The sequence below is a fragment of the Triturus cristatus genome, chromosome 7 (genome assembly GCF_964204655.1).
Source record: "Triturus cristatus chromosome 7, aTriCri1.1, whole genome shotgun sequence".
Lineage (NCBI taxonomy): Eukaryota > Metazoa > Chordata > Amphibia > Caudata > Salamandridae > Triturus > Triturus cristatus.
In genome coordinates this window covers 143873104-143886930 of record NC_140590.1, presented here as the reverse complement: position 1 = coordinate 143886930, position 13827 = coordinate 143873104, and the positions used below count along the sequence as shown (strand labels likewise).

Here is a 13827-nt window from a genome sequence, read left to right as displayed (position 1 = left end):
TTGGGCCTTCTGAGGGACTGCGTGTCGCAAGGAGCTGGAAGCGCGATTCAAGAAGGAGAAGCGTGCCGCCGTCGGAGCCACTGTCGTCGCATCTCGCAAAGGGTGTCGCCGCTGCAGCATCACATCGAGCGGAAGCGTCTCGCATCTTTCCGGAAGTCTCGCAACACCGAAGAAGCGTTTCGCCATCGCAGCTGACGCATTGCACCGCATCAATAGGAGAGTCTCGCATCGAGAAAGAAGCGTGTCGCCTTCACAGCCATCGTAGTTGTCGCATTGCACCGCATCAAGAAAAGAGTCTCGCAACCACAGAGAAGCGTGCCGCCATCGGAGCTGTGATCGTCGCATCGCGTAAAGGGGTGACGCCGATGTAGCGGAAGCATCGAGTCGAGCCTTCTCGCAACAGCGGAGAAGCGTAACGCATCTGGAAGACCTTCACGTCTTTATTTTTTTGCACCAAAAACTTCATCGAATCAACATCGTTGCAACACTTTAGTTGCCCTGCGTGTCGCATCTAAAAGGTACATTGACTTAAAGTGTCGCATTTAAGAACTTAAGAGAACTAAGCAATCTTCTACCATCTAAAGTAACAGTATTGTGTATTTTTGTCGTTTAATGGTCTTGTGGTAACTCTATATAAAGAATCCTTATTTTTATAATACCTGTGTGGTGTCCATTTTTAGTGTTGTCACTTGGTTACTGTATGTGTTCACAAATGCTTAACCTATAACGCTCTGAGATAAGCCTTGGCTGCTCGCGCTAAGCTACCTAGAGGGTGAGCAGGGGTTATTTTAGGAGTGTAACCCCTTACCCTGACTAGAGGAAAGGTTCCCTGCTTGTCACAAGTACCTACCTGTGCCAACCAGAGAACCCGGATTCTAACATCGCGCAATAGAATATAATTAAGCCCATCCATATCCCAAAATATTCAATCATTTGCAAATCTATCCATCATGTATCCTTCCATCCATCATTTCACTCATCCATCCATTATCCATCCATCCTCTCTTTCACCCTATCCATCGGTGCACTCATCCATCCACTCTTCCATCCATCCATCCATTCACTTATTCACCCAGCCTTTTAGCCTTTCACCCATCCAGCCATCCTTTCACTTACTCATTCATCCACCTAGTCACTCATCCTTCCACCCATTCACCCTTTCAGTTATCCATCCATCCTCCCTTTCTCTCTCCATCGACCCTTTAACTTAGCCATCCTTACTTCCACTCATCCACCTACTCATCCACTCATTACTCCATCCATTGACCCTATCACTCATCCATCCACCCTTTCACTCCTTCACTCAACTATCCTTCCTTTCGCCCATCTACCCTACCTTTGACTCACTCATCCATCCTTACATCCACCCTTTCACTCATCCATCCACCCATATACTTGCCCATCATCCACCCTTTCACTCATCCATCCATCCTTTCACTAATACAGCCATCCTTTCTCACATTATCCATCTATTCACCCTTTTATTAATCTATCCAGCCATCCACCCATCCATCCCTTCACTTAATCACTCACCTACCTTTTCATATTAATTATGAGCTGAGCCTTTGTCTGCTGAGTTGCAGACAGAAGAGGCCCATCAGGAATATCACCCTTGCTGTAGTTCCTAAGGCAAGGGGTGGGGAGGGCTCACTATGCCCCTGTACATAGGCAATCTCAATCCTGAGTCATGCATGTTAAGTGACTGGGACATGATGTTGTTTCCAGGGCTTTAAGTGAGATGAAAAAACTGGGAGGTCTCTCCAAAGGGGGTGTTTGATGAAATTAAGGGCTTAGTTTAAAACACCTAAGCTAAAAATATGTGCTTAGTATAGTGTGCTGCCCGACTGGTATTTTGCCTTGATAGAGCGCTTACAGCACTCTAAACTGTATGGGTGCACCATATTCATGGTTTAAATGCACTCACATGTATTTTCATCCTTTGCAGTGTTTTACAATTATTAAGATGCATTTACCCACATTATAGTAGCATTGAAATGCAGTGTGCACACTCAAGTAGGATTATACATGTATTAGGGACACTTATAATTCCTGCATAAGTATTGTGCAGGATGTAATTATACTCGTGTAATGTATACTGTGTTTAGTTTAAGTTGCCTGAATTGTAGCACTAATTGAGAATTATTGTTAGTCTCATTTCTTCTTGGCTGCTCTAGAGATAATTAATGAATCCTTTTTGTACTCGAAGATAGTGTGTGCTCATCCTACTGCAGGTGCAGGAATTCAGCCTCGTTATTCTTAGATTTAAGGAGATACCCGGAATGTCTTTGAAGAAGACTGGAAAGCAAGAAGGGAGGACACCTTTCGTGTCTGGCGGGCCTGGGAACCAAGGCCACTGGAAGACGAAGACAAATTAATTAAAGCTCCTGTGCAAAACTACTGAAAAACATTGCAATGGAAACTTTTATCATATAACGTAGTGTAGGCTGAACACTGTTTTGGTATGATTCGCAGGGACAGAGTCTAGAGACTTCTGCTGATTCCCGGAGGAGAAGGAGCATCTTAGAGCGCGCTCCATAGCCTTAAGCTATTAAGCCCATTTGATGTGAGTACTTCTTAGGAAGTCAACATGTGCTGACACCTTTGGGAAATGCTATAAGAGGGATGGGTAGGATTTTCATTTAGAGCAGTGTAGGGAAAGATATTATTCTTTGTTTTGTTTCTCTCACAGATGAAAAGAGAACTGGACTCAGCTTCTATTCTTTGCTGTGTTCTGATTTTGGAGTTCATCATATTATGCCATTTGTGCCGTATGAATTATATTCGTCGATTTGGCTCGGTATTGGTTTTCATGTATCTATATACTCTGATACTGAGGTGTGTTTATATTCAATTATTTTGGGCCTTATAATAAATTCACAAAATTGAAATTCGGAGTCTGTTGTCCTTTAGAGTATGACTACTTTAAAAATATAACTTTGAATTGTTTTGCTCCCCTCTACCACTTCTAGCAAGCAAATAAAAGACCATCAGTCGTAACTTTGGTAGTGCCACAGGGAAGATAATTTGGCGTAATCAAATGGTAGCAGAGGATGGTTTTCTTCTTTAAGAGAGGTGAAAAAAGAGTAATTAGGAGTAGGATCGGCAGAACAATAGAGCTTTGGTCGGAGCAGAAGACGGCGAAGTTGATGGAGGTCGGCGGCTGCTGACGGTGCGGCAAAACAGTGGTGGCGTGAGTATGCAGTTGTGTGATGTGTTAGATTGCGGTGATGAATTAATTGTGTGATGTCGTGCGAAGTTGGAATGCTAGTTAAGTGATTGTGTTATTGTATCCAGATATATAACAAAAAGTAACGTAACACCTGCAACAAGTCAGGACTATTGGCTTTGTCAATGGTTGTTAGTTGCATAAAATAAAAAAATAGCAATCATGGCTTCCTTGAATATAATATTGAAAATGTATCAGTTCTAAATGATGAGACTGTGAAAGAACTCTAGCCCCTTCTTTTTAACTTCTTTCACCAGCTTTTTTTCTTGAACTGGATTCTCATGTAGCAGCATTGGCATTTTTGCACATTTCTTCTGTCTGTCTAGACAGAGGCTTGAGGATGCCACCACATGCTTTGCAGCCCAGACTGGCCCATTGTCTTTCTGTATGTGGCAATCAGCCGGCATACAGAATGACAATGGGCGCGTTCGGCAGCTCTTGCGCTCCGAGGAGGGGTGCAAGGCGGCCCCATCAGGGAGTTAAGGCTTCATGCAGGGAACAGTGCTGTTGTATTTGTATAGAAAAAATGCTTCCGTAAAAAGGATCCGCATGGACAACAGACGTGAGGTCCATATTACGGACGGTCCTTGAAATGTACAACATTTTAGTCACCCTATTGCTACAGCAAGGGGATTAGTGAAGACACTGGGGGAGTGGAAGGCTGGAACACTGCACGTTCACCACCTAAGAAGTGGTGAATATTCAGTGCCTCCTAACACCCTGCACTCAGGTCCATGATGGGAGCAGGATTGAACTGTACCTTGACTCGGTGGCCATAAGATCTTCTTCAAAGTTTGGGTGGACCCGCACACAAGCAATGAGCTGCAGGCTTTGCCTGACTATATCCTGCACACTATTCTGAAGAAGAGTTTACTATCTCAGTTTGTAATTGGGGGAAAATATCCTTAGGATGCATGTTGCCAGTATGCATGTGGCAAAGGCTGTTTCCGTGAGATATTGCTCAATCCAGTACACCCCATGACCATCTGGTCCCAGGAGATGAATTTCTTGAGAGCCCTGACTTGTAGAAGATGACATGTAGTGACTGAACTGACTTGATTCCAGATAAGAAGACAGGATATAAGACTCAAGCTTTGAGTCACAGGTCAGAGGACACAGGGCCTGATTTAGTGAATATCAGTAAAGAGACATAGATCCAAAAAGGCACACATCTTGCTTGCTTTAACCTCAGTCTCGCTGCCTCTTCTTCAGCAGTGTGGAGTGTGGTGTTCCTGATGGTGGAGTTTCTGCTTCTCTACCGTTGGGTAGGTGAGTTTTAGACCTGTCGATCAGTTTTGGGAGGCCCGCCGCCACCATGTCACGCAGTGTCCCTTTTCTTCAAGACCCTCATGGAGGGAGAAGTGAAGATTCTCAGCACCTCAGACACACTGTTAGTGTGTGTGCTGTACATCTTCCCCAGGGTTAGAGGTACATGTCCACTACCAACATTCATGATGGCATGTCCATGACATGAGCCCTTCTTGACCTGCAGCCATTGACATTTCACTCATGAAACTGCCACAGCTGTGCAGGCGGGAGAGGCTTCTGTGGAACATTTCACAAATCTTAGGCAAGGAACCAACAATTTGGAAGCTCATCTCCTCTTACACGCCTCCAGTGCGCTGGATGGGCGCCAAACTTTAAATCGGTCCATATTTCCGTAGTCAGCGCTTCAAAGGTAAATTCAGAAATGCAGGTGCGCACTGTGCCAGAGTACCTATTTACTTCTGAGAGGTCAGGGTACTGTGCCTTTAAGAGGGTGGAAACATCAGTGAGAAGTGGTGGATCTCTATTCCAAATTAAAGAGGTGCAGGTACTCAGTGCCTGAGAGCAATTACCCATTTAATGCGCTCTCTGTTGTACCGTCATTTGCCGGAGCTATGCATCAGTCACTTGAACCTGAACAGGTATTTCTGCTCCCTCACCCATGAAGCATCTCAGGCTTCATCTGAGCTGAAGCACCTCTAACAAATGCAAGTGACTACCAGCTTTAGGACCTTGAAGGCCACACTCTAGCACCTGCAGGAGACACAGGAAGCACACACATTGTGTCAGATTCTCTGGATTTTTTACACTTACAGTAGAAGACACGCTTGACATACTTCTGGTGGGCCTCATGCAAACTACAGCTGCTGCTGTCACCCCAGAAGTAAGTTATTTGCCTGCTGCTGAGATCGAATGGAACCACTTCCTCTAACGTGTGAGGAAATTCTAGCTTCAGTGCTACAGAGTGAGCGGTTGCAGCAGTGGCCTCAGTACCTCAGAGTGAGAGGTGGCAGTGGCCTCAGTACTACAGAGTGAGCGGTGGCAGTGGCCTCAGTACCTCAGAGTGAGCGGTGGCAGCAGTGGCCTCAGTACCTCAGAGTGAGAGGTGGCAGTGGCCTCAGTACCTCAGAGTGAGCGGTGGCAGTGGCCTCAGTACTACAGAGTGAGCGGTGGCAGTGGCTTCAGTACTACAGAGTGAGCGGCGGCCGTGGCAGGTGGTGGACAATGCTGAAGTAAGTTAGAAAGATTGGGACGTGAACAAGCCCTAAGGTCAGTGGCGTAGCAAGCCCCCGATCACCAGGGGGCCCACTCTGCATGGGCAGCGGGCCCCCGGCCTGAAAGCTTCTGACTGGCTCTGAAGCATAAGGGCGTGGCAGGCTGGGAACAGCAACCAGCCCTGGCAGATTGCTGCTCGACCTGCCTCGGAAACAGGAGGTTCTAGTGAGAAGCACCTCTCCCACTTTTGTTATGGGTGGCTGATATTGTAGCACTGCTGAAAAACCGGCCCCGAGTAACAAAACCGGCCCCCATAGGTACAAAACCGGCCCCACACCATCCACATGGAGGGGGCCTGCCATAGCCTGTCCGGCCCTCCATGTACTTTGCAGGAGAGCCCCCTCATTTCATTACACCACTGCATAAGTTAAAATGCTTGCCAAATTCATTTCTATTTTTGCAGCAGCAACACAGCAAACAAGATAATATCTATGAATGGGTGAATCTTAGAAATGTGAACTTCACCGGGGTCTTGCGTTTTTATCACAGTGTGGAAATTGACAAAAAGCCTGTGATCCTAGCCACATCTGGAGCCAGGGCTAAATCTGGTGGAAAAGACACAAAAACAAATCCTTAGTTAAAGAATTGAGGTGATTTCGCCTACGAATTTCTCTCCTACCAACAATTTAGTTAGGGCATGATGGTATTTATTTTTTGGACAATTGTGACTCTGTTTATCCATATTTATTTTTTGCTCATTTTAAATATATGTTGCTATATGCTATTTTGTATTTGGTGTAAAAGGAAGCTGCAATTGATAAATTTCCACATTTATTTAAAAAATAAATGTAAACACAGCCTTCTATATCCAGCAGGGTTTAGTCATATACAGTACAATACCATCATCTGAAAACATCTACATGTTAAAAAGCTGTACCTCTGCAGTAATTTAAGCTTAATTGGGAAATACTTCTTATTTTATTTTTTAACTCCCTTACCTGCTCACCTCACAGTTATCTATTACCTCATCCTCGATTGACAGTAAAGAATATCACCCTGAAGAAGAATTATTTTACGTATTTTTCCGTATTTAAAAATAAGTACAGAAAGGGAAAAACATATTTTTCTGTCAGTATTTATCTGTAGACATAAGTCAAAATAAACTGGGAGACATAATTTTAGTTTACAATCTAGCATCAGTTACTCTTTTATTCCTAAAAATGGTAAATATGTTGAATGTAATTTAAGAACGTTTGAGGGACAACACTAAAGGTCGAAATAATTCCCATCCTCAATTTATGTAGTGTGCTCTCAGTTATTTCGTCTTTTATAAAAATATATATATAAATATAGACATATGCTATTTTGTTCTTAATTTCAAGTCAGGTAGAGTGGGATTCCCATGAGGTTCCCTTCCACGAAATCAGAAAAAGAATGCAGAACAGCACCAGGTACTTCCAGATCCAATATGTTATTCCCCATTCTGCGCCCCACAAGTTAGAATGCCCTTCGATTGGGGTAGAAATACCATTTGGAATCGGAATCTCTGGACCTGGTATTTTCTCCTCCAATTATCGACTGTCTCTGAATGGGATCTATGAAGGATTCTTAACACTGAAAATGACATTAATATTTGATGGATAACAGAATTCTCATAACAAATTCTTGAACTTCGAAAATCTTAATCAAATTAATAGTTTTCCTATATTTTTGGCCGTGAAGTATATTCAGGCCATCATTACATTCATTCGTACCTTCCATGAATTCACCAAAGGCTTCATGGTAGGTGTAAATAGATTTACTAATGCAGATATCTGAACACTTAGAGAGGTGTGGTGCAGCGGCCAGGGCAGCTGACTTCGGAGCACAGGGATTATGGGTCGATCCCAGGGTCTAAAGGCAGCTCAACTCAGCACCATGTGACTCTGGGCAATAGCTCACTTAGGGGCATATTATCAAAGACGGCGTTAAGAATTATCGCCGGTTTAGCGGCAGAAAACTGCTGCTAAAGCGGCGATAATGGGCTTGATAATCTGACGCAGAGAATTCCAATAGAAGCCCATGTTGACACCAGAACATGGACTTGTATTGGAATTCTCAAGGGCATATTATCAAGCCCATTATCACTGCTTTACCGGCGATAATTGTAATGCCGTCCTTGAGAATATGCCCCTATATTTCCACGATGGCCTCCAGCGCCTTGAGACCCATAAGGGTGAGTAGTTTGCGCTTTACAGATATGGATTTAACACTTACTGCACAGAAATCTGCAGTAATAATCCACGTGCAATGGTTGGGAAGGCAAGATTAGCCTTGTGTATTTGTGAACACCCCAAAACGTTTATATTTGTGGGCGGGCATTCACAAACTGAAATCGAACCTTTCTTTAACCTGGAAGAGTGCTCCAACCAAAGGTTGTAACTACTCCCTTTCTGGGATAGGAAGGGGAATGGATTACCCCACAGATACGGGGAAATATGTTTTCCCTGCAGCAGATGTGCATAAGCACAAAAGGACCCACCCGCCCTCCCCCCACTGTGCTTACAACTCCGTTATGTAGAGTAGCCCACATGGAGAATAGGAGACCCTTGTGTGTCATCTGACTCTCCCTGTAGTACACCTGGACCAGCCGCGGCCCGTGCAGGTAAGAGCAGTAGGGCGGTGGGGCACAGTTGGGGGAATTCGACAGACGATCACAAGGGAAAACTAAATAAATTATTTATTTTCCCTTGTGGTTGTCTGTCGAATCCCTCCCCAAGCCGGCTCCGCCACCCCACCTCTCTTACCTGCAGGGGCCGCGGCTGACCTGGACACATTCTACCTAGCGCACCTTTCCTGTCATTCTACTGAGAAAGTATGTGAATTTTCAAAAGTAGTAATTCCACAGTTGCACGTAATCCTACTTCTTAGGGCGGAGTTGTCACACCTTTCCAGTCAGTAGGATACCAGGGGTCTTATTTATGAGAGTCCTGCATCACTTTTGCACCACGTTCATGCGTGACGCAGGACTCTCAAAGATTTATGAAGCCTCGCAAAGCCACCATGCATGGCTTTTAACGGCATCATGAATCTTTAGGCGACGCAGTGCAAATTGCTGCATCCCATTACTCTGCATCTGGGAGGCATTCCATGGATGTTGCAGTGGGTTTTCCCACACAACACCCATGGAATTTGAGGCTGCCCCAGATTTACAAAGTGATGTAAACCTGGGGAAGTGCCAAATCCGTACACCCCCCCAAGGTGAGGCGTAAAGAGGAGAAATATGTTAATTTCTGTTAGTTTTTTCCTCATTCATGTGTGTTGCATTATGCAACACACATGGAAAGAGAAAATGCCACGTAGGATTGCTTTTGAGCAGGAAGTTGCCCCTTCCTGCAGAAAAACAATACTGCCTGCAATGGAGTCACCCTTACACTATGGTGCAAGGGTGTCTACGTCGGCGCTAGGCTGCCACAACAGCACCAATGCAGGCAGAAAGGACAGGACTACAATATATTCCTTAAATACAGTGCATTCCTGCCCTTTCTGTTTGGCATAGGGCAGTGCAGCAAGGTGCCTTGCTGTGCTGCCCTGCGTCACAATGCCATAAATAAGGCTCTTGGGGCCATATGTACAATAAAGTGGCGGAGAGAGGCGTTGGCCTTCCTGGCTTGATGTCTCTCTCTGCCACTTCGGAAACGGAAGGCTGCACCATATTTACAAGAATGTGGTGCAGCCTTGTGTTTCCTCTGCGATTGAGCCAAGTTTAGCAACTTATCGCCAAAGCAGACAACCAAGGGTATCTGCTTGCAGGGGAGGATTGTTTATGTGTTAGGAATGTGTCCCTTCCTGCACATAAACAATCCTACAATGCTATTCTGTCATTTTCATGTGTGCTGCTTCGTGCAGCACACATGAAAGTGACAAAATGGCATTTTTTTAAAAAGATTGTTTATGTACAGGAAGGACACCTCCCTGTACATAAACAAACCATGGCTATTTGATTTTTCCATGTGTGCTGCACAAGGCAGCATACATGGAAAACGCAAAAACGAGGAGAAATAATGTATATTTCCTCGTTTCGCCAACTTAAGACCAGGATTTACCTGGTCTAAATGTTGGTGCTGCCTCCTATGTACGCCACCCTTGTACATAGGGGGCAGAGTCAAAATGAATGGGTGTTGCGGTGGAACGCCCACCGCAACACCCACTGCCCACCCTTTTCACGCTAATATAGGGTGAAAGGGGGCCCTATTTACAAGGCAGCGTTTAGCCACGTTGCTTTGTAAATAGGACGCCACCCCTAATGCCACCACAATGTCGGTAATAGTGACGTTGTGGTGGCGATAGGGGCTTGTACATATGCCTCTTGGTGATTAAACCTTAGGACCTTGAAATGTGTTGCTTTCATAATGCTTACCATGACGATCTGTTTTGCACTTCAAGCACAATTCACCAGTGAGTCCCCTACCCAGGGCCTACAGGAACCAACACAAGACATAATTTATAAGAACAGACAAAGATTCTGTTACAAACTGAAGGGCAGTGTCAAAACTAGTGCTATGGCAGGGGTCATAACACTGTGAAACATGACACACTTGTAAATGTTCACCCTGCTTAAAGACTAGGGGGCATATTATCGAGGGCCATTTCGCTGCTTTTTTGGCTTTAAAAGCCAAAAACGCGGCGAAAATTACATCGCCCTATTTACTAGGCGCCGCTAACATGCATTAGCGCATGTTAGCAGCCGGATTCCTAATGCCTCGCCTCGCATCTTCAATGAGATGCAAAGTAGGCATTCTCAGAGGCAAAGTAGGCATTCCAATGAAAATACAACATGGAAGAGGGCGCTACCACAACAGCGCAGTATTTACAAGGCAAAAGACACACAATTGATGGACAGAATGCAGAACAAATCAAAACATTCCTAGGACCAGTTTCGGGGTTTCACCCCTCTTCAGCCAGGATAGCTTGAATTCAGTGGCACAGTGAGCCCAGGACCTACGTCTGGGAATACCTGGAGCACTTAAGGCGAGAAAGTGAAAGACACACAATTGATGGAAAGAATGCAGAACAAATCAAAACATTCACCCCCAGTCAAGATATCTGGGTTAAATCCATCATTCTTTTGCTCACCATGCCACCCGAGTTTAGACCTGGCCATTGGCAAATCAGTCTTGACCCTGTGCCTCATGGGAACAGTCCAGCCTGAACTGCCAAGCCAGCTCCTTCCTGGACCGGAAACAAGCATCCTAGGACCGGTTTCGGGGTTTCACCCCTCTTCAGCCAGGATAGCGTGATTCCAGTGGCACAGTGATCCCAGGACCCACGTCTGGGCATACCTGGCGCACTTAAGGCGAGAAAGCAAAAGACACACAATTGATGGACGGAATGCAAAACAAATCAAAACATTCAACCCCAGTGAAGATATCTGGGTGAAATCTATCATTCTTTTGCTCACCATGCCACCCCAGTTTAGACCAGGCCATATGCAAATCAGTCTTGACCCTGTGCCTCAGGGGAACAGTCCAGCCCGAACTGCCAAGCCACGTCCTCCCTGCACCGGAAACAAGCACCCTAGGACCGGTTTCGGGGTTTCACCCCTCTTCAGCCAGGATAGCTTGAATCCAGTGGCACAGTGAGCCCAGGACCCACGTCTGGGCATACCTGGTGCACTTAAGGTGGGAGAGCAAAAGACACACAATTGAGGGACGGAATGCAGAACAAATCAAAACATTCATCCACAGTCAAGAGATCTGGGTTAAATCTATCATTCTTTTGCTAACCATGCCACCCCAGTTCAGACCTGGCCATATGCAAATCAGTCTTGACCCTGTGCCTCATGGGAACAGTCCAGCCCGAACTGCCAAGCCAGGTCCTCCATGGACCGGAAACAAGCATCCTAGGAACGGTTTCGGGGTTGCACCCCTCTTCAGCCAGGATAGCTTGATTCCAGTGGCACAGTGAGCCCAGGACCCACGTCTGGGCATACCTGGCGCACTTAAGGCGAGAAAGCAAAAGACACACAATTGATGGACGGAATGCTAAACAAATCAAAACATTCAACCCCAGTGAAGATATCTGGGTGAAATCTATCATTCTTTTGCTCACCATGCCACCCCAGTTTAGACCAGGCCATATACAAATCAGTCTTGACCCTGTGCCTCAGGGGAACAGTCCAGCCCGAACTGCCAAGCCACGTCCTCCCTGCACCGGAAACAAGCACCCTAGGACCGGTTTCGGGGTTTCACCCCTCTTCAGCCAGGATAGCTTGAATCCAGTGGCAGAGTGAGCCCAGGACCCACGTCTGGGCATACCTGGTGCACTTAAGGTGGGAGAGCAAAAGACACACAATTGAGGGACGGAATGCAGAACAAATCAAAACATTCATCCACAGTCAAGAGATCTGGGTTAAATCTATCATTCTTTTGCTAACCATGCCACCCCAGTTCAGACCTGGCCATATGCAAATCAGTCTTGACCCTGTGCCTCATGGGAACAGTCCAGCCCGAACTGCCAAGCCAGGTCCTCCATGGACCGGAAACAAGCATCCTAGGAACGGTTTCGGGGTTGCACCCCTCTTCAGCCAGGATAGCTTGATTCCAGTGGCACAGTGAGCCCAGGACCCACGTCTGGGCATACCTGGCGCACTTAAGGCGAGAAAGCAGAAGACACACATTTGATGGACGGAATGCAGAACAAATCAAAACATTCACCCCCCAGTCAAGAGATCTGGGTTAAATCCATCATTCTTTTGCTCACCATGCCACCCCAGTTTAGACCTGGCCATATGCAAATCAGTCTTGACCCTGTGCCTCATGGGACCAGTCCAGCCCGAACTGCCAAGCCAGGTCCTCCATGGACCGGAAACAAGCATCCTAGGACCGGTTTTGGGGTTTCACCCCTCTTCACCCAGGATAGCTTGATTCCAGTGGCACAGTGAGCCCAGGACCCACGTCTGGGCATGCCTGGCGCACTTAAGGCGAGAAAGCAAAAGACACACAATTGATGGACGGAATGCAGAACAAATCAAAACATTCACCCCCAGTCAAGAGATCTGGGTTAAATCCATCATTCTTTTGCTCACCATGCCACCCCAGTTTAGACCAGTTTAGACCAGTTCGGGATGGACTGTTCCCATGAGGCACAGGGTCAAGACTGATTTGCAGATGGCTGTGTTCAAACTGGAAAGGCCCCTAGATTCTTCAAGCTAAAAAATAGACACGAGGAGGGGAAATCCACTGAAGATTTACTGTAAAAATTCACCAGAAAACAGGAAGTGGGTGTGACGGGTGAGCGACTGCACTACTTGTGTATCGAAAGAAGAAACGAGAGTTCCACCATCGTACGCTTTATAGTCAGCGCTGCACACACCGTTCACAACAGGAGTTGGCTCAGATTTTTCACGTAACGTGCTGAAGGATCCAAACATAGCCCAGCACCAGGACTTTGGCCTGCAGCTGGTGTCCTCACTTTTGATGGCGCACAAATAAGCCTGCTCGGCATGGTGCACACGTTCGGTCTATGGCGCAGAGGTGAGTGTGCGCTGTCTAGCAGAGGATTTCTACTGGAGACATAACCTGGCAGTGCACATTTGTAGACAACTCAAAAGATTTCCAGATTGGCTGTGAGCTCTGCTCAGCATGTATTGGTTATCTTAGTAGATGAGGCTTTGCATCAAAACCTATGGATGTTGCGGCGATCGGCCCCAGTAAATCCCTCCTCCCCCACGCAAAGCGGCTTCTGCACTTTGAAAAACATCCACCTTTCCAGAGCAAAGCAACTTGTGTACTCGGTATTAAATAGCATGCACTGCTCTGAGTCACATCAGCACCAGAACAAAGCCTTAGTAAATCTGTGCCATGGTATTTAATTTGAGGGTATAAAGGAGCTGGACAGATTAAGACTCCTGCACAGCACACAGGTGAGGCGCGGCAGCTCAGCTGGATGCTGTATCCTCCATGGAAACTCTTGTACATCATGAGGTTGACATCTCATTCCCCCAGATGGAGGATAGTACACCTTTCAAAGAGGGCGGGTTCTGTATACAGCTATCAGAGGCGCAACTAGAGCCAAATTTCGGGGGGGGGGCTAAGCAAAAATTTCGGGGGGGGGCTGAATCTTTAAGCAGAAGGCAGAGT

General features: G+C 46.2%; 1 protein-coding gene across 2 annotated transcripts in view; it reads left to right on the top strand.

Annotated features, from left to right (window-relative positions):
* Window positions 1-5448: 5448 nt before the first annotated feature.
* LOC146809060 (B-cell receptor CD22-like) overlaps window positions 5449-13827 on the top strand; it is a 500036-nt gene continuing 491657 nt past the window's right edge. Inside the window, exon 1 of one of the 2 annotated variants that reach the window (XM_085615862.1) lies at window positions 5449-5724. In XM_085615862.1, coding sequence (XP_085471988.1) covers window positions 5717-5724 — 8 coding nt within the window. In that variant the 5' untranslated portion in view covers window positions 5449-5716. Of the gene's footprint in view, window positions 5725-13098; window positions 13222-13827 lie in introns of those variants that run through there. The other variant, XM_085615861.1, reaches the window with a different exon arrangement.